The sequence below is a fragment of the Sorex araneus genome, chromosome 5, assembly GCF_027595985.1.
Source record: "Sorex araneus isolate mSorAra2 chromosome 5, mSorAra2.pri, whole genome shotgun sequence".
In the NCBI taxonomy this organism is placed as follows: domain Eukaryota; kingdom Metazoa; phylum Chordata; class Mammalia; order Eulipotyphla; family Soricidae; genus Sorex; species Sorex araneus.
Window position 1 is genome coordinate 196,223,434 of NC_073306.1, and position 22,225 is coordinate 196,245,658.

General features: G+C 38.2%; 1 protein-coding gene across 2 annotated transcripts in view; it reads right to left on the reverse strand.

Moving 5' to 3' along the window:
• ADAMTS3 (ADAM metallopeptidase with thrombospondin type 1 motif 3) overlaps positions 1-22,225 on the reverse strand; it is a 231,854-nt gene that overhangs the window by 23,873 nt on the left and 185,756 nt on the right. For both annotated transcript variants that reach the window (XM_004617908.2, XM_055138716.1), the window contains exons 6-15: positions 19,802-19,885; positions 18,960-19,116; positions 18,131-18,236; positions 17,623-17,766; positions 16,471-16,603; positions 12,200-12,313; positions 9,029-9,174; positions 7,147-7,322; positions 4,831-4,964; positions 2,802-2,925 (exon numbers count right to left, since the gene is read on the reverse strand). In XM_004617908.2, the coding sequence (XP_004617965.2) occupies positions 2,802-2,925; positions 4,831-4,964; positions 7,147-7,322; positions 9,029-9,174; positions 12,200-12,313; positions 16,471-16,603; positions 17,623-17,766; positions 18,131-18,236; positions 18,960-19,116; positions 19,802-19,885 (1,318 nt within the window). The remainder of the gene's footprint in view (positions 1-2,801; positions 2,926-4,830; positions 4,965-7,146; positions 7,323-9,028; positions 9,175-12,199; positions 12,314-16,470; positions 16,604-17,622; positions 17,767-18,130; positions 18,237-18,959; positions 19,117-19,801; positions 19,886-22,225) is intronic.

Here is a 22,225-nt window from a genome sequence, read left to right on the forward strand (position 1 = left end):
CATTGACTATGCAACAAGTTTTATAGATTTTATTAAGTAAAATGTAAAACACATTCTGTAATTTTATGTCTTGAATTAAAATTCATTTCTATTAGATGTTAATAGTCAATGAAAGTAAGACTATGTGTGAATGAAAAATGATATAGGTGATTTGAAGGTGAATACTTGCAGATTTCATTTTCCAGCAACTTGAATTCTTTATGGCACCTCTTGCTTAAATGCTTCCCTGTTGGAAAAGGTTAATTAGTCTATTGAATGACTAAGATAACAACATTGGTGCAAAGAAACGGATGTTAGATTATTTTTGTATGGTTTGAATCTGTATGATCTAAAGCTTTCTTCTGTCCTTCTGACCTTGATACAGAAGCTTCTAACAATTTTTGAGATACCTGAAAAAAAAGCATCACTGACTTATATTATATATAATACAAAATAGGTGGTTATGGGGAAAAAAACTTTCCTTAAAGACTGATTCATTCCCAAAGTAAAACAAATTACTTATTTTACATCTAAAACAATAGTATAGAACTACAATGGAGAAAGCAGATTCATTCATAAGTTAGAGAATTATATTTTACTCTTTTCAAATAATATATATATATATTCCAATTTTAAAATTTCAAAGAACAAAACAATAAATTTTCATGTAGGAAAAGTGAAGAAATTATTTTTTTATCTTTTTTTTTTTTTTTTTTTGCTTTTTGGGTCACATAGGGCAATGCACAGGGTTTACTCCTGGCTCTGTGCTCAGGAATTACTCCTGGTGGTGCTCAGGGGACCATATGGGATGCTGGGAATCGAACCCACGTCGGCCGCGTGCAAGACAAATGCCCTACCTGCTGTGCTATCGCTCCAGCCCCTGAAGACATTATCTTAGAGAGAAAATGTTTAAAAAAAATGACTAGAATAAATTTAGGTCTTCCATTTGTCTTTCAATTACCAAAGAGCAAAGCTGATATGTGTGGAATTCACTTGAATTGGGTAGCTAGAGTATAATGGCAAAAGAAGTAGCAGAATCATTCTATTTGAATGCTCCCTTTTTAATACTTTCTTTTATTCTAAAAAGGGAAATCACTATATGATATTGTGCTAAAATGTAATAATTTTCTTTTGTTAATTCTTTATTGTATGATAGATTATATTAATATTTTTCTGGATGATATAAAAAAACTTCTCAAAGGAAGCACTACATTAAATTATTTTTAAATGCTAAATTGGAAATCTTTTCCAAATTAATGCTTACTGGATAATTGATTGATATTTTTACTACTGAATAAAAGTTGGCATCTAAATATTTTTTGAGAATGTCAAAAATTTTATGAAACCATTATCAATTTTGCATATTATTTGTTGATTTTTGGTTTCCTCTGTCAAAACGTTTTAAAATTTATAAAATTTAAATTCAAACATTTTATACCAGGCCATTATGTAACAGGAACCAAAGTTCACATTCCTAGGCAATTATACCAAGGGTTATAATTTGGTTCCATGTTAATTTTGTTTAATATAAAATTTAAAAATTATATAAACTAGGAACACTCATTATAGAAATGGGATTAACATTTCCATTCGGCACAAGGGACGGAGAGACAGTACAGGGGTTCAGTCATTTGTCTCACAATAGACCAATTCTGTTCGACCCCTGACATTGCACAGTCCCTTTAGCATTGCCAAAGATGATCCCTGAGCACAGAACCAAAGTAAGCCCTGAGCATCTGCATGTGGCCCAACAGTCCTTTTTAAATAAGTAGCTCAATAAGTAGAAATTAAAATTTAAAGAAGCAAAATTTTTTGAAATGATATGTCTTGTGATTTTTCTTAAACATTATGTTGGTAATTTGTATGCAGCAGAAAATGTAAAATAAGCATCTTTTTCAATAATTATTTCTAATGTCTTCAATTAAAAAATATAAAGGAGCAGGGAGATAGTTCAATGACCTGGAGAGAACGTGTCTGGTAGGAAGGGGGTTCGGGTTCTATTCCCATCACTGCACATTCCCCAAGCACCCCCCAGAGCATCTCCCGAGCACCATACTTGAAACAGGCCCTGAGCACCTCTGGGGGGCCCAAACCAAAGCCAAGCAAAAATAAATACAAAGAAGCAAAACAGGTTTCACTAGTAAATAATTAACTTTCAATTTATCTGTTTTATGTAAGTTTAGTAGAAAAATTTTCCTCGGAGGCCTAGAGCGATAGCTCAACACACTGATTGGCTGCCTTGCATGCAGAAAGTCCAGTCTGAGTCCCATGATTGGCGTCACATAGTCCCCATGTACTGCCAGGAGGGACCTTGTACTACCTGTCCGCATGTACTACCAGGACAGAGCTGGGAATCAGCCCTGAGCACTGCTGCGTGGGGTCCAAAAACCAAACTCCAAAAAGTACTATATAATTAAAAAATTTTAAATCAAACAAATTGTTAAGGCACAGTGGTTTTACAAAGACACTCACAGCTGAGTTTCAAGCATCTAATGTTCCAACACCAGTCCCACCACTGGTGTCAACTTTCCGTCACCAGTGGTCCCCAGTTTCACTCTCACCCTCCTTCACAGGCACATTTTAACACTTGGTTGTTATCCTTCTTGGTTCTATCATCTCTTAAAAAATTTTATGGATCATGGATGCTATGGAATATTAACTGCTAAAGTTGCTAATTAAAAATATAATCTGGAAGCAAATATGAAGAAAAGCAAAACTTTTTAAAACATCATTTAGAGAAACTGCTATGTTCTGAAAAGAATCATCAAAACCCAAAAATTTGAAAGAGAAGAATATGAAATATAGGAGAAACTTCAACTTACCAAGCTTCCGAGGTGTTCTGGTAAATGTTCCTTTTACGGTTCGGCAGTGGGAATTATCTCCTCCACAGACACCACACTTATCTTCAACTTTATTAGAACCAATTTCTTTATCACAGCCCACTTTCTGGAGAGAAAAGTTACATGCGGCTAACTTTGTGTGCCAAATCAAAGTCAGCATACTAGAGAGTGATGAACCAACTTAGTCATGAATCCTCTGTCAATGCTGCACCCAACTTTTACTCGAAGTCATAGTTTTTAACAACTCAATCTCTCAATGAACTATTATGAAATCAAATGACTTAGGATTCCAGTTAAAATGAATCCTAAGAAGAATTTCTCCTAGGCGAATGGATATGCCCTTTATTATATAAATGGAGGGAAAACGAGAGAAAAGATAAAATACACACAAGGCTATAATCATCAAACATTTATTGTGTACAAATGTTGCAGTTAACACTGAGAAGAGTTCACTACAGTTAAGACTTGTTCTGCCCTTGTGCTCCTATTTATAAAGATGAATAATGAAACAGCAAGATAGACATTGGTACAAGCTTTATACGTTGGTTAGGGATGTGACAGAAAATTTCACAGAAGTAGTGAAGATTTTTTTTATAGAAACCGAGTGTGGAAAGGCATTTTGGGAATGCAGAGGGATTAAAACAGAGCCAGAGCAGCTGATTATTCATGGAAAATGGTTCTGGGAAACAGTAGTTAAATCCATGGCATGCCAGTGTTAAATGACAGGAAAAGAATAGTGAACTATTCACAAAATAGGAACCACAGAGGACCTTGATGCCAGGTTTACATTTTCACATTAATTAATCAAGAAACTAGGTTTACTGAATTAGGGCAGGTCCTGAAAGTAAGTCAGTGTATAATAATGACACAGGATACACCATCACACTTATAAGTTTGGCAAAGTATAAAATGGCATAAAAATACTTTTAGTGTACTAGATATTATGGCAGGGAAATAAAATACAGGTTTTACTTTTAGTAACACTTTTGGGGATTTATTTGGTTAGATTTGGGGACAAGTCTGGCAGTACTCAAAGCTTACTCCTGGCTCTGTGCTCTGAGTGAACTCCCCCAGGGTTCACTCCTGGGGGACCATATGGAATGTCAGGGACCAAACCCCGGTCTGCTGCAGTAAGGCAAGTACCCTATCTGCTGTACTACTGCTCCAGTCCTTAGGAAAAATTCTGTTAAACTAAGAGGCATCTGTGTACTGCAATTCATTAGTACAATACTAGTGGTGCAGAAGTGAAAGGGAAAAAAAAAAGATAAAACTAATGTATAAGTTAACAGGAGTAAGTTATATCAATGTAACATGTGAACACGAACAAAATTGTATTTTTTTTAAAAGAGAACTGCATTTGTCCTTAGAATTTGCTGCTTAAAAATTTTTTTTAAAAGAAACATATTGATGGGAAAGAGGACAAAAGATGTTTCTGTTACCCTCTAAGACAAAGATAAAATGCATTTAGTGCTAGAGAAATAGCTAAACAGGCTGAGAGAGTTATTGCCCTGGATGGAGATTCTCGTGGGATCCTTGGCACTGCTAGGAATAACCCAAAACAAAGAGCTGGGAATTATCCTGAGCACCACAGGGTGTGTTCCCACCCCCCAACAACCCCTAAAAAAAAAACCAAAAGATAAAATACTTTTAGCATTAACAATAAAAAAAAACCCTGTTTTTAAATAACTACTACAAAAATAACTGAAAGCGAAGACATTATTCCCAAGTTGTATTCCCAGCCTAGAGGCAACAGAGTAATTTAGAAAAGCATTTGGCTGGAAATTAGGAAAATTACTTAAAAACCGATTCTGCCAGTGACCAAGAATTGATATTATAAGTGCAATTTCATCCAAATTTTAGCTACTGGTCTATTTGTAGACTCTCTGGATATAATGTGATTTCACAGATCAGTAGAAGTTATTTTTTGAAACTATGTAGATGAACTATAAGTAGAATAGCATACTTCAGTAGTAGTAAGCTCTTACGGGGGTGGGGGGGGAGCTTGACTCACCACGCACTCTCCCCGTACGCATATGCTATACGGATCTTTGTAGGAACAGCGAGTCCCATCATGTACCAGTTGTTTCATGTAAGCGACATCGCCGGTCTCTTTGGATTGACAATAAAGGTGGCATCTTTTCTTGGCTGCCAAGAAAGCAGAAGATTAAATCAGCTACTAATACATGGAGGTATGTTTCAACAGTCACGAGTTTGTTTTCTTCTTGAAATATGAAGCCGTTTCAGTGCGGTTTTCTGAAAACAAAACACTGAATAAATAAGTTAGTAAAACGTAGGGGAAAGGTATGCGTATTTGGCTGAGTTTTTTTAAACTCGGGTGTTTTTAACTAGGGTGACCAAATTATTTGACATCTAAACTGCTGTGCTTTGAGAGTGAAAGGAGACTCTATTAATAAGTTTACAGAACAGGCGTAAACTGGAACTGTCCTAGGTAAATATGGTTATATGGTCACCTTAGACTTATTCAAAGGTCTTCAGTAAATTCTAGCACAGAACCAATTTAGTTTTTATGATACCTGGAGAGTTAAAAGGGTTTCTCTTTCATTTGAAGCAATGCCTTACTCTAGTTTTTGGATCTTACAGGTGCCCATTGATTTAAAAATGTAATATATGTGACAGCTCCCCAGAGAAGCCAAAATAATATATTTCTTCTTAATGCACTGTGACTTTGGATTCCTAAAATTGCATTTTACCCTTACTGATTTTGTTTGTTTGTTTAGGGGCCTCGCCCAGCTGTGCTTAGGGTTTACCCCTGGCTCTGTGCTAAGGGACCAATTATGAAGGTGCTTCAGTGACCATATCAGATGCTGGAGATCAAACTGGAGTTGCCTGTGTATAAGAAAAGAGCATTAACCACTGTATTGTCTCCTGGCCCTGCACATTCTTTTAAAAGAGTATAAGGAACTGCAGAGAGAGCACATCGGATAGGGTGTTTGCCTTGCACGTGGCTGACCCAGGTTCAATCCCTGACACCCCATATCTGATCTTTGCCAGAAGTGATCCTTGAGCACAGAGTTAGAAGTAATCCCTGAGCACTGCCTGGTGTGGCCTTAAAACCAAACAGTGAAAAACGCTATTAAGTTGAATTTAGCAGTGTCTTAAATCACAGGATGATCAGTAAAGTATATTATTCATCCAAATAAAAGGCAAGGTGGTAAGATTCCAATTGAAGAGATCTAACTGATAATTCTGGAGGTTAAAAAAGATCTAATTGAAAGGGAATTTCTCTCATGCATTTTGAAGAACTAGTATACAATATCACTGCATCACTGTCATCCCATTGTTCATCCATTTGCATGAACAGGTGCCAGTAACATCTCCATTAATCCCTGTCTCATGCTAGTGTAGCTCAATGGCATATTGGGGGCTCTATCAGGGTCAGGGAAATAAGACCATCGTTGTTACTGTTTTTGGCATATACCAGTACACCACAAGAAGCTTGCCAGGCTCTGCCGTGCAAAGTGGCATACTCTCCTTTCGGTAGCTTGCCAGGCTCTCTGAGAGTTAAGGGGGCCTTTGAGGTGGACTCTAATCACCTTTACATAAATTGAAAATATACCTACCATTTTGTTGAGTTTTTTTTGTCTTCACTCAACAAAAATTAAAAAAATTCAAAAAATTTTTCAACTTATAATAATTAATATTAAAGGAAACAAAACAAAAGCATAGGTATAGAGTTCTATTCACAGCAGTAAGCATGTTCATCAAATTATACTACACTGAGAAAAAAATCAGCACATTTAAATATAAGTGAAGATATTCCTCTGAATTCCAGTTTTCACTGAGCATGAAAGACCACCAATCACTTAGTCCTTTTCTTGTACATCATTCTGTATCCACATTCTCTGTATTCTCTAGTATACAGTACACATGTAAAATGTTATAAAGTATCATTCGTTATTAAATATAGTCTGCTCCTTTGTCCTTATTTAATTGTAAAATCTGACAACAGTAACAACTATTCTTTTCTCCAGCTATTCAGAATGGAACGAGCATAAAATTCCAAAGCGTTTAGCAGCAGAAGGATTCTGGTGGAAAAAGGAAACTCAACATCACTCCAATGTGTGACTTTCCACTGTTCTTTTCAGAGGTGTGTGGTAGCGTGTTTTGCCAAGACCTATTCCACAATCCTCACATCTCTGAAGACAGAAGCATGTTTGCTTTATCCTTGGCAACCCGGGGGGAACTAATGTAACTCCTCGAATCATCAAGTTTTCTAACTTATCAAGTAGGGCTCAAGAGCCCCAGCAGCGTTGGCAGTTTGAACTTTAAGATCCATGCAGCAAGCCAAGAATGGGTGAATACTCACAGTCGGGATGTTCGTATGGTAACCAGTGGTGTTTGCTATTCTGGTATTCAAAGTGGGAGTTTCGCTGCTGGCACTGCTGAGCTCGGAAGTCCTCAAAGTGTTTCTGGCATTCTTCCGTACTACAAAGCTGGTACTCAAAATTAACACCAGGACAATCCTGACCGCCATTGATGGGCCTAGAGAAAAGACAACATTTGAAAAGGCCACTGGCTCGCGCCCAGAACTGAAGCTTGCAGACACAGCGCTGGAGGGCTGAGAGCCAGTTTCTGAGCTGCCAGCAAAGTGAATGAACTTACACTTCCTCACTGCAGTTCCTGCCCTAAAGCACTATCCTCTCTCTGGGATGTGGTAGGGGAGGGGAAGGCATTAAAAAAAAAATCTCATTTAAATCAACTTTCCCAACAGTATGTAGAACAAGAAATGAAAATCATATACATGGATTTTGGAAAATTGTATTTTCTACCATGTGCAAAATACACATATGCAACCCAAAGAAACTCTGACCAAATACTGTGCCTCAAATGTAAAATGAGAATAATAATCACATTGTCCTAAAAAATCAGTGGGCTAGTGGGCTGGAGTGATAGTACAGCAGGTAGGCTGACCTGGGTTCAATCCCTGGGATCCCATATGGACCCCCAAGCAACTCCAAGAGTAACTGCTGAATGCAGAACCAGGAGTAACCCCTGAGCAATTCTGGGTGTGACCCAAAAAGCCAAAAAAAATCAGTACTAGAATTAAATATGTCAGTGTATTTTTTATGGAGGTGACATTGCACTATAAGTATGCTTCATCTGCTCATCATTAAAAAATTAGCATGTGTATACTATAGTATTACTTTAATCATGAATAGTCCAATTACATTCTTCACTATACAATTAAATGCTTGAAATACTAGATTTCTCTATTTCTCTTCCTTTTTCCCTTTCAGTACTCTTACAGTCAAAGAGGTTACTGTATATGGAGTATGTCTCTGTTGACTGATTTCATGAGGATAATGCCCTCCTCCAGGTCCACCCACATTGCTACAAAGGGCAGGATTTCCTCTTTTGCTTGTTATAACTGAATAGTATTCTAGTGTGCATATGTGCATATGTGTATTTGTGTGTATTGTATTATGCGTAAAGGATCACAAGCCCTTTATCCAATCATCTGTAAATGGGCACTTCAGTTATTTTCCTTCATATACAGCATCTGGTGATATCCAATTGCTTTTATAATAGTACACATATATTACTATATTTCATAAAGTTTTCATTTTTTGTTACTAAGACGGTCATGTCTTCCTATGAAGGCAGTTATTGGACTCCAACACTTTTACAAAAGAAATGCTCAGAGTCATTCTCCTGTGAGAGACAGAGAGAAGGGGTGACTCACATGGAAAGCTCTAGACCAGAAAAGAAAATGTCCTAAATTTTATATTATGATTCTTTCCCTCTGGAAAACAAAAGTTTTCTGAGCACACAAAAGGGATTCAGTACATTTAGTTTCAGTGAATGAAGGACAAAGTCTCCCCAGTTCCCTGACCCTTTGCTTGCATTGCTTGAAGAGTTTCTCGCCTACCTGTGGAGTCAGAGAGCCTCGGAGGTGGGTGCTGCCGAGCACTGAGGCAGGAGCTTCCTGCTGCAGAACTAAGCACCAGTACTAGCTCCTCAGAGCACAAGGATCTGCTTTCTAACTCGGCTCCTTAACTATCAGTTTCTTCAAGTAGCTGGACTCTTTCCCAGAGCCTCTCACCCTCTTCACTGAGAATTCTTTTCAGATTGATTGTCAGGGATGTATACAACATACACATGTATTTTACATGTACTTCGTGGAACAGAATATAACATCCTTATGTTGAAGAAGCAGTAACCAGGTTGTAGGAAGGAGCCATACTCACATTGGGTTATTGCACTGACGTGTTCTGAAACGAACCCCAGTTCCACACGTCCGGGAACAGGAACCGAACTTGGTCCATGAGCCCCAATTGCCATCTTGCTTTTGTTGATTAGCATTCTTCCACATGCAATGGCCCTTGTAGCACCACTTAGGAGAATGACAAAAGGCAACTATGATAATTGAACATATGCTGAAAGTTGTTTTATAAGCACCATCAATTGAAAAGTTTACTTTCTTTTATCTCTCTAGTTGAAAATGTATTGAAAATCATCCCAAAATAATCATAACAATAAGGTACACTTTAAGAAGAATAATTTCGGCATAACATATAATTTTACACATAAAAATTATAATAAAGGAATAGCACTCAGAAACATTTCTAAATGACATATTTAACAGCATAAAATACCATAAAAATAACTAAGCATCTAACTTGCAGCTATTTTTCATTTTAGTCCTTGTCCACGAAGTACATGTAAAATATAGAACTTTTTATAGTACATGTAAAGTATTATAGAACTTTTAAAGGGAAATATACATTACACATATAAAATATTATACATTATACATATATACTTTTTCTACAATTATAAAATAATTTATATAACTTATCTAATATATACCTAGTTGTCACTGTATCACTGTCACTGTTGCTCATCGATTTGCTTGAGCAGGCATCAGTAACGTCTCCATTGTGAGACTTGTTGTTACTATTTTTGACATATCGAATATGCCACGAGTGGCTTGCCAGGCTCTGCTGTGTGGGCAGGATACTTCAGTAGTTTGCCAGGCTCTCAGAGAGGGGCAGAGGAATCGAACCCAGGTTGGCAGTGTGCAAGGCAAACGCCCTACCCGCTACGCTATTGCTCCAGTCCTAGTTGTCAAAGAACTTTTATATATACGTGTGTGTGTATATATACATATATATATATATATATATATATATATTTGTCCACAGTGATTCTGAGAAACAGATAGGTCAGCTATATTATATTTAACATTTCATGAGGAAAATTGGAATGTGAGTAGTATACATTATTAGTAGTGTTAAATATTTATTATTAATATAAATTAAGTATTTAGAAGCCTATTAGTATAGAGCCACACAACTCACAATGCCCAAAAGACAGTAGAGCTCTAAAGTATTAGTTCTTTTCTCTTCCATCATTTTTGTTTGTTTCTGTTTTGGTTTCGTGTTTGGACCCTACCACCTGAGCTCAGGGTTTCCTCCTGCCTCTGTGCTCAGGGGTCACTCCTGGTGGGCTCGGGGGACCCTGTGTGGCACCAGGGGTTGCACCCCGGTCAGCTCTATGCAAGCCAGCCCCCTATCCACTGTGTTATCCCTCGGGCCCTTCCCTTTGATCATTTTGATTTGTTTAATGAAATATTAAGCATTTCCTAAAACTTAACTGATAAACTTGAATATCACACAAATATATTTAGAGAAGTTGGGTGTTCATAGTTTATTCACATAATACTGCTCTTATAAAGCCCATATAAATCAACTAATTTTTGCTTTTTGATTTTTTTCTTTAATCAATTACTGAATTTTCCTGAAGCAGCACATTAAATATAATGTTCACTATTATGTTTCTAACACTTAAATATAAATAAAGGTTCTATTGTAATTCTCACTGTAAGTACAGTTTATACACCTTCGAGTCTGAAAGGACTTCAAAGAGCTAGGAGTTTTTTAAATCTTCCTTGCAGCTTTTGGCCCTGCTTACAGTACCTTCTTTCTAAACCAGTCGAGGCACTTCAAGTTGAGTCTTAATATGCCTGTGTTTTGGTTTTGGTGATCTTTGGTAGCATAGCTTGGCATGGGGCCAGTTTCTGAGCATTCGATCTTGACTACACAATTAGAGATTTAAAACTTCTGGGCATCTTTCCCCAAGAAGCAAGGCCAAATACTCTGAATAAGTTCACAGGACTTGATTTTTGTACAACTCTCACAAGGAGAGGGGTGCCAGCAAGTAAATCAGATCCCACTAGCAGAGGCCCAGTCATTCTGCTGAGCTTCAGCTTCCTATTTTCAGGAGCGAGAGGAATGGCGGTCCCAATGCTGTCAGATTCTATCACTGTCACTGTCACTGTCATCCTGTTGCTCATCGATTTGTTCGAGCGGGCACCAGTAATGTCTCGCATTGAGAGACTTACTGTTACTGTTGTTGGCATATCCAATACACACAGGTAGCTTGCCAGGCTCTGCTGCATGGCTCGATACTCTCGGTAGCTTGCCGGGCTCTCCAAGAGGGGCGGAGGAATCGAACTTGGGTCAGCCGCATGAAAGGTGAATGCCCAACTGATGTTTGTTATCTTGCATGGACTAAGGTCTTCACATATGTGATTAAATTAAGGAGTGGTGAGATGGGGAGATTGTGCTGGGTTATCTAGGTAAGCTCTAAGTCCATCACATGTATCTTTATAGGAGACAGAAGATTCGCATATAGAAATGAAGGGGCACATAGAAGTGAAGGGGCTAATAAAGTCACGAGGGTAGATACTGGAGATTAGAGTAATGCAGTCACAGGTCAAGGGATGCCAGCTGCTAAAAGAAGCTGAAAGAAGCCAGGAACAGCATCGCCACAAGAATCTTGGGAAAATATGGGGTGCCTGGTCCTATCCACACATTGATTTTAACTTCATGAAACTGTTTCTGGACTTGTAGCCTCCAGAACTATGACAGAATAAGTTTCTACTGTTTTAAAACACCGTGTTTGTTTGTGGCCATTTGTTCGGGCAGCCATAGGGGAGAAAAAACGCTAGTCCATTATCATGGACTGAAGCAATAGCACAGCGTGTAGGCGTTTGCCTTGCATATGGCCGACCCGCGTTTGATCCCTCCATCCCTCTCAGAGAGCCTGGCAAACTCTCCAGATACTCTCGGGATACTGAGGGTATCCCACCCGCATGGCAGAGCCTGGCAAGCTACCTGTGGTGTATTTGATATGCAAAATAACAGTAACAAGTCTCACAATGGAGATGTTACTGGTGCCTGCTCGAACAAATTGATGAACAACGGACAGTGCTACAGTGCAGTGCAGTGCATTATAATGAAACTATAGTGTCCATAAAAAACACAATGCAGATATTCTCATAATATCTCAGGTTTTTAAAGATGATTATTATACACCAGACCTTGCATCTTCACTGTAGAACTACATATACTCACTTTTCCAGCAGCACATTCAGTTCCGTCAAGTGGGGGACCCTTTTTAGTTTTACAGAAGTAAGGATTATCAGGATGGCTGCACCAGAGCTGTTTACATGGGTCAAAGGTTCGGAACTAGGAGGAAGAGAGATGATCAAAATCTCAATCAAACACAGATAGAATGGCAAAGGAGCCTAACCCTGTTTCTCTACGATAGTACCTACATCCCACATTTCTGGATCATTTCATTTCAATTTAGTGCAAAACTAAAAAAAAAAAAACACCATTGGGGTGAGATAGCATAGGGGTTAAGGCTGTTTCCTGGCATGTGCTGGATCTGTTTGGTCCCCTTGAGGACTTCGAGGTGTGGTCCAACCCTCACTCTTCACAAAAGAAAAAAAAAATACTGAGAATTCCAACTAGCGAATATTTATTCTGATATTTTCTAAAATATCAGATAATAAAATAATATAAATGATTTGCCTGAAATTCTCTAACTGGTTTTTCAATATTTCTCCATATAATAGAATTTTTAAGGACAACTTTGTAAATCAAGCACCTTAATAAAAAAATTAAAAATGAATAAAAAGACCCCCTAATATTATAATCATAACATAGCTGAGAACAGCATAGTAGGAGGCAGCAAGCAAGGAGATATGGATTTAATTACTGTCCATTGTTTATGTTCCTTGACCAATGTTTTATTTTATGTTATTATTTTTAGCAAACCAAATTTAACAATATATTAAATGGCAACAATGCATCACAATCGAATGTGTTTTCCCCACATTTACACGGGTGATGGCTCAAGAAATAAGATCAATAGATATGATGTACCATATTAATAAAAGTAAAGATAAGAATTGTGGTGACATCCACAGATGCAGATAAAGCATTCAAGAAGAAGACCAATGTTTTAATTAATAAATACTTCACAAGGGTCTTGGACAAGGGCTTGAGCACTTTGGTGGGAGGGCACAGGGCTAGTCGTGTACACCAAGACCACAATGTCAACAGTAGTGTAAGCAAGTTAGCATAATTATAATACATCTAAAGATTTATAAAGTAAGCAAATAAGCAAAAGATATATTAAACTTGGTTTCAATGGTTTGGCAGTTCTCAAACTATAAAAATGCTTTCTCTTTATCTCTGAAGGTAGAAATTCGTCAGCTGATGCTAATGGGCTGACAACACAGAAATTCCCACCTTCCTATCCAAGATATACATTCTATTCCAGGGACAAAAAAAATCACAAAATATTCATGCAGTTTATTAAGTATCATTCAGACTTCTATCTGGTACTCAGAACAAGCCATGATTGAAATGTGTGTCACAAGGCAGGGCTGTTATTATGGTTTCAGTGAGACAGCAAAAGAGTCAAACCAGAATCACTTTTGATTTTCTTGCTGTTAAGAAAGTTTTATGTTTTTTGAAGAGATCATAATGTCTACGCCTACATGAAAGCACATACACATACTGTGCATGCTCATTACTTCCCTTCTTTCTTTCTAATGTAACCATCACACTGTTCTTCAGATCTGGAATTTTTGTTCTAATTTTTCTTAGTTAGGGTGGAAATGATATATTTTCACAGCATTAAGCCAAAGCTTTTGAATAGCCATATCTAAGTTATTACTCGGGTAATTAGGAGCTAACAGTGGATACAGTGCTGACAGTTTACAGATAGATAAATTGGCTGCAGATATCTGTCCCTGGACTATTTCAAATGGCAGATCAGCTTCTTTCCAGTGGAGGAAAAAATGATTTCTCTTTTGCCTTAACATATACACTTCACTGCAAATATAAAGCCCCTGTTTTCTCTACCATGTTTTAAAAATAAGCTACTAGTAATTAAATAGCATAGTATTGGGATAAAGACAGACCTGCAGAGGTATATACCAATAGAGTAGAATATACTGACACCCCCCCCATATATGATCATTCAATCTTTGATAAGGGAGCAAGAATGTGGAGCAAGAAAATCCTCTTTAACAAATGGTGCTGGGAAAACAGGACAGATACATGCAAAAAATGAACTCAGACCTCTATCTAACTCTATGCACAAAAATCGGATGAAAATGGATTAAAGACCTCAACATCAGACCCAAATACGTAAGGTACATGGAAGAAAATGTAGGCAAAACCCTTTACACTACTGAAGCTAACGGTATCTTCAAAGATGAAATGCCACTGACCAAGCAAGAGGAAGCAACAACAAACAAATGGGACTTCATTAAACTAAGAAACTCCTTCATTTCAAAAGAAACAGTGAACAAGATACAAAGACAGTCTATAGAATGGGAAATACCCTTCTGATAAGGGGTTAATATTAAAGATATCCTGGCACAGGTAGACTTTACAAGAAAAAAACATACAACCTCATCAAAATGTGTGGAGGATAAGCGAACAGAAATGTCCACAAAGAAGAAATTCAAATAGCCAATGCGGACATAAAAAACCCCTCATCACTAATCAACAGGGAGATGCAAATCAAAACAACAATGAGATATCATCTCACACCACAGACAATGGCACACATCCAAAAGAAAAAGAACAACCAGTGCTGGCACAGAGAGGGACACTAATTCACCATTGGTGGGAATGCTGGCTGGTCCAACCTTTTTGTAAAACAATGTGGACATTCCTCAAAAAAAAATTGAGCTCCAATTTAATCCAGCAATGCCATTTCTGGGAATATACACTGGGGCCCAAAAATACACAGCAGAAATGCACTCCTATGTTCATTGCAGCACTATTCACCATAGCCAGAATCTGGAAACAATCTGAGTGCCCAAGAACAGATGAACGGATGAAGCAAGTCTGGCACATTTACACAATGGAATACTATGCAGCTGTTAGGAAAAAATGAAGGTATAACATTTGCCTATAAATAGATGGACATGAAGAGTATCATCCTGAGTGAAATGAGTCAGAAGGAGAGGACAGATATAGAATGACTGTATTCATTTGTGGTGTATAAGAGAAATATACAGTAGAAAACTAATATCATTTGAATCTACCATAAGTGTGTGGAGGGGGGAGAGGGTAGGTAAGATAGAGAAGGGCCCAGTATGACAATAATAGTTGGAAATGATCATGCTGGACAAGAACTGAGTGTTAAAAGTAGATAAATGGGTATACATGATAACTTTTTCAGTTTCTGTATTGCAAACCACAATTTCCAAGAGCAGAGAGGGAGAGGGAGGGAGGGAGGGAGTGACTGAGAGAGAGAGAGAGAGAGAGAGAGAGAGAGAGAGAGAGTATGTGTGTGTGTGAGAGAGAGAGGGGGGCGAGAAGTGCCTGCCATAGCGGCAGGCTGGGGGGTGGGTGGGGTGATGGGAGAGAAACTGGGACACTGGTGCTGGGAAATATACACTGGTGGAGGGATGGGTGTTGGAGCACTGTATGACTGAAACCTAATCATGAACAGCTTTGTAAGAGTCTATCTCACAGTGATTCAATAAAAAAATCTTTAAAAAAATAAACTACTAAATTACTAAATATCAATGTGGATATTTAATATCTCTAATGAAATATATCTCTAAGAGAAACAGAAAATACTGGTTTTAGTCCGTCAAGCATTTACTATGCTTTATTTACTGGTCTTCTTTCATCAAGCATGAATTGTGTTTCTGTATTGTGTTTAGCCATTTAGATACATTAACAATATAATACTTACACCAACCCTGTGTGATAAATGTTATCATAATCCACATTTTATACTTGAGGAAATTAAACCAGAGAACTGGAGTAAAGTAAGTAAAGTCATCTAGAAAGTGTCAGATTCAGACCTGAGGACTCCCAATCTGAATGTGGAGACCATATTTTTGTCATGCCATACAATCTTTGATTTCTCTTGGTCACAGTTACATGGAATACTGACCAACTAAATAAATAAAAATGAACCATCTGAAGCGTAAAATTCATCTATTCAGATCATCAAAACAAAGGTAATAAAACAAACATAGTTTTGGGGTCTGTTAACAAACTTGCTTTCTGTGTCCAGTTCCCTTATTGAGTGGGCCAACGCTATAAGCAGATCTCTTAATCTCTGTAAATCTTGGGATTTTTCATTTATAAAGTAAAGGTATACCAACTCCCTTCTAATCTGTCACTGAATTGAATAAGATAGTATATTTAAAACATTTAGCTTTTGTCATAGTGACACAACAGACAAAAATCACTGGTAGATATTCTCATACTAGCACAAGTGAATCTTTAAAATTCGCCACACAACAGTTATGCAAATAGATTTCAAGATGCAAAGTCTAAACTGACTGTGAGCAACATACCGCAGTGCACATTTTATAACCAACGCCAAAGTCAAAGCGACATTGTTCATCCATTGAATAATTAATTCCGGGAAGTTCTGGGAGTTTGGGCCAATTATGTTCAAAAGGATCATCAAGGAGACAGTCATAGGAACTATGGGAAGAAAAAGACATTGCATATAGTTAAATGTCGATTTAGAGCAGGATGACAGAAAATTATTCTTGGGTTATATACTCTAGAATTTCATCAGATCACAAAATAATACACACTTTAATATTTTGGTGGATCACACTTGGCAACGCCCAGGGGTTACTTCTGGCTCTGCACTCAAGAATTACCCCAGCTAGTGCTTGGAGGACCACCTGAGGTGCTGGGGATCGATCCCAGGTGGCTGTCTGCAAGACAGGCACCCTACCCGCCACACTATCTCTCTGGCTCCAAAAATACACATTTTAATATGTTTTTTGTTGGTCTCAGTTTCATTTTGAAAGAAATCCTTGATCCTATTCATGCTGGGAAAATAAACCAAGAAAGGCTTAGCGGTACAGCAGAGCTGAGGCAGGCCTACTCCTGGCCTTCGTCAACATTCTGCTGCCACATTCCCCAGCCTGTGTGACAGGGCAGATCCTGAAACCCCTCCTGTTTATACAGACATCATATGACCAACTTCTAATGAGCCTCAAATTTGACCCTACATTAAGCATTCCAAAAATAAGTCAAGTTTTTAAGAAAATCAGTTTTAAAGGAAAGACACTTTAACATGCCTTATGTTTTATTTATTGATTGATTTTTGCTTTTTTGTGTCACACCCAGCGATGCACAGGGGTTACTCCTCGCTCTGCACTCAGGAATTACTCCTAGTGGTGCTCAGGGGACCGTATGGGATTCTGGGAATCGAACCTGGGTTGGCCGAGTGCAAGGCAAACACCCTTCCTGCTGTGCTACCACTCCAGCCCCCAAAGGCCTTAAGTTTTAAACTTATGACTTAAAGTAGCGTGATTGCATGATGTAATCTTGGGGTCAAAGGCTCTGAGTCAGAAGGAAATATTTATTGTAAACAGCAGCTTTCATTTACCAATATTTTTGTGATGAGCAAGATCTTAAGAATCAGTTTCCTGTCTGAATTTCTGCTCTAAGATGGCCGTTTTCAGGACAAGCAGGAAGGGACTTACTGAATGTATCTCTTCAGCTCTTGGCCACTGCATCGGGACCAGTGGTAGCGGTGAAAGGCTGCTTGCACCAAGGGAGCCATGACGCTTCCCATGGCGGTCTCATCGCCACACCTGTTGCCTTGCCCATCGTGCTCCATTCCTAACCTAGAAGACAAAAAGCAAAGCTCCCGGGTGAGAATCGCAGGGGCCACCGCTTCATTTCATCTCAATTTTGAAGATGATGACAAGGCAGTCACACATTTTCCAAACTACGTGGCTTTTATTGAGGAGTGACACGCAGTGAAAGAGACAGCAACTTGCCAAGAAACGCTTCTCTGGTTCTCTAAGTGTCTGTAAGCCGGTCACTCATTTAGTTTTAGTGAATGACCCCTTGACTGTTTTCACAGAACTCACACTTGGCAGGGAAGAGAGTTACGTGCTGGCATGCACTTTGCCCCAAATGGGAACAATACTGAGAGAAACTGGGAAGAAAAGACTTTTTTTTTTTTGCATTAAAGCTGTGACTTACACATGGCCAGTTTCATGGGCTACTACAAAAGCCGATGAAAAACCATCCTCGTGATTCAGGGTACAACTTCTCACCGGATGACACATGCCAGTGACTGGCGCATATCCTGTGGAGAATAACAATTACTTTTATTTTCACTTTACGAGAAAAGCCGTTAAGAATTACTACTGGACCTTTGCCTGGGGAGAGTGGGGGATTCTTCCAGGAAACAGAGACAGTATTATTTTGCTGCTAACATTGTGCCATGTTCTCTTGGGAAAGCCACAGGTAACGGGGCCTGAAGAGATTCAGAGGGTTGGAATTTTCTCCTTGTCTGAGTTAAAGAGCTGCCTGAGGTTATCATTCTTTCCTGTCCACCAACTCACTCCTGTCGGGTGTCGTGAGCAGTCCTTCAATCCCATGGAGGGGCCAGAAATTCCAGCAATTTGGAAAAGAAAATCATAAATATACTTTCTCCCCCAAAATCTACATCAAAAATTATTAGACAAATTGAAGCTGACTTTGGAAGAAAATCTCACTGGCAGTGCTCATTTTTCATACCTCTCCCTTCCCACTTCAAATAGCTAACGGGCCACATTTTACAGCATCCTCATCAGACCCCAAATGTACACTATTATTTGAAAAGCAAGCAGAATCGATCGTAGTTTCTAAGTGGCATTTAACAATGTGAATCCGACAGAAGCTACTGGCAAGAAAAGAAAATAGAAGCATGGCTTATGTGGTGAAACGCAGTGGTGCCGATGTGAGTATTTGAACCAAGTCCCAGATTGAGAATTGCTTTTGAAAAGTCATGTCCTTAAGTTGTTCTTCTACATATTAGTGGAAATACCTTGCATTCCCGCAGGTCCAAAGTCTTGTCTAGTTAAGAAAATTGCATGGTCATGGTGTTCAGAGTGTTTGGGATCAGATTTTTGTTGCTGGCAAGCCCAGCGGCACACATTTTCCAGGCTCCTCGACGGGTTTCCTCTTTCTATAAGGCTGATTGACTGCGAGAAAACAGCACATTAAAGACAAACATAGCACTTTATCCAAAGCTACCTTAATAACTCTTCTGGAAGTGTATGATTTGGGACTTATTTCTACATTTACTTTCTAAGTGCTCTTGTAGATAACAACATGATGATCCTTAATACCCACGTGAAGGGCGACTGGCCCACTGAGGAAAATATGTGAGACTGAGATCAGCTACTGAGCAACAGAATATTAATTCTTTAGATAAGCATAAGCACTGAATATTAATGATTTGCTGGTTCAACTTATATTTAGTTCCTTGGATATTAAGGACAAAGAGAGGGAAGAATCTGAATGGAAGATTTTTTTTTTATCAGTGATAAGAGTATATGAAAGATTTTTAGTTTTGAGTAGTAATGACTAAAAGACAGGCTAACTTCACTAACTTCAATTCTTAATCCAGTGCCTTAGACCACTTGGCCACACTATCACAACACTATCTTCATTTCTATTAGACAGCGTTAAATAAAGCAAATGGTATCAGTAAATAAACAATTCATTATTTGCTCAAATTTGCTTAGAGATATTGTGACAGTCTTTCTTCCCAAGTTCATAAGAGGAGTCTATGTAGGGCATTATCTATCCTGTATGTTAATAATAGTCATAACAATTTAGCTATCTCTTTGCTAACCCAGTACTTAATGTTTTAAGACATTTTACCTTTGCATAACCCAGCATTATCATGCGTACCAGGACCACATTTATATGTACTCCAAGGGACTCGTCATGGTAAATTTCATTTACCTAGAAACAAAAGGCATAATTAATGAAAGAAAGTCAGGACAAAATAAATTATACAAAATGCACAAGTAAAGGAATGCGCCATTAATACCAAGAACTAGATTCAAGCCACTTTAAATTTAATTTAATGGGGTAGGAGTGATAGCACAGAGGGAAGAGTATTTGCCTTACATGCAAACACTGGCATGTTCAATCCCTGGCATCCCATATGATCCCCTGAACCCACCAGAAGTGATTCCTGAGCACAGAGGCTGGAATAAGTCCTGAGCATTGCTGGGCGTGACACACAAAATAAAACAAGTGAAAGCAATTTATTTTAAGATGAACTGTAGACAATGCATATATTTAGCTTTGGAATGATTCCTGACTAAATGACTTATTGATTTTGTAAACTACAGAATACCAAGGACATAGAGAATATGCACGTATATTATAGACTATTGTAGAATTAGAAAGAATCCATACGTGATATAATCCACATTCAATATAAGAAACCAAGTCACAAGAGAGTGACTGCTAGCCAAGAAAGGCCCACAGAGGGAAAGAAAACAGACTCCAGGCACTTGCCCAACAGAGTGACCGCCTTTGCAACCATGGTGTTACCTCTGTACCAGGGACCCTCTGGAAATGGGGCCAATATGCAGAAGCTGTGGTGATGGATCTATGGGTAGGTTAGTAAGGAGCCCAGAGGATAAACATTTTGATGACTGGGGGGCTGAAGTGATAGCACAGCGGGTAGGGCATTTGCCTTGCTTTAAGGTAGATTATAATTGTACTATGTAACTTAGTAAGTGAAAAAAAAATCAGTGTGATAAAGGTTACTCAAAAAGTTGGAAAATATTAGTAGGAATGGTAAAGGTGGAATTGCCAAGCTAAGGTCTTCCAGGAACAGAGAACCAACATTTGTCATGAAAACTGAAAGAATATGGAAAACCAACTGTAATTCAATTTGATTTTCAAGAAGTTTTCATGATAAGCACAGCAAATTTACAGAAGAAGAACAGGCTAGTCTCATAGGAATAGGCTTTTAAAAGAAATTAAACTCAAGAATGGTAGAATGCTCTGAAAAATAAATTCATAATCATAACACGGTGAATTGTTACAAAGGCCAAGAAATAGACCAAGAAATCTCAGGTGACACGTTTCCAGAATCTAACTGAAGTTTATGTCCATCTTTTTCCTACATTTTTTTTGATGGAGTTGGCTATTTTGTTCATACTAAGTTCTACCAGCATTTAATTATCTTGAATATTAACCATCTGCAGATGAATATCAGGCAAATACTTTCTCCCAGTCTATGAGGCATCTTTTAATTCTAGTCACTATTGCTTTTGTGGAAAAGAAGCTTCTTAGTTTGATGTATTCTCATTTGCTTATCCTTGTTTTTGTTTGCTTGGTCAATGACATTGAATCACTGAAGACACTTATAGATTCAAAGATATACAGATGGCCAAAGGACATAGAAAAAAATCGTCTCATCACTTATAATCAGAGAAATGCAAATAAACGCAAATAAAACAGATATCACCTCACACCAGGGACACTGGCATATGCTGTAAAGAACAAAAACGAGCCGTTATTTGGGGGATGTAGGGAGAAAGGAGCCATAGCACAGCGGGTAGGGCATTTGCCTTACATGCAGCCAACCTAGGTTCGATTCCTTCGTCCCTTTCAGAGAGCCCGGCAAGTTACCGAGAGTATTATGCCCGCACGGCAGAGCCTGGCAAGCTACCCGTGGCGTATTCGATATGCCAAAAACAGTAACAAGTCTCACAATAGAGACGTTTCTGCTGCCCGCTGGAGCAAATCAATGAACAATGGGTGGACAGTGCTACAGGGAAAAAGGAACATTTATTCACCATCCATTGCCCGTGGAAATGTTGACTGATCCAACCATTTTGGAAAACAATACAGACATTTCTTAAACAAACAAAGAAACAAACAAACAAAAAAACTAGGTATTGAGCTTCTTTATGATCCAGAAATTCTACTTCTGAACATTTACCCAAAGGGACCAAAACCTATAGTAAGAAAAATCCATTTGCACTTCTATGCTCACAATAGCCATAATTCACCATAGCCTTAGTCTGGAAACAACCAAATGACTAAGAACAAGTGATTGGATAAAGGAACTATGCTACATAAACACAATGGACTATTACTCACCTATAAGAAAAGATGAGATCATGCAACTTGCTGCTACATGGATGGATCTTGAGAGTATCATGCTGAGTGAAATTAGTCAGGAGAGGAACAGATACAGGATGATCTCCCTCATATGTCAGATATATAGAAACACAGAAAGGAAATAAAGGTTTAAAGGTACCATAAACTGAGAACTGG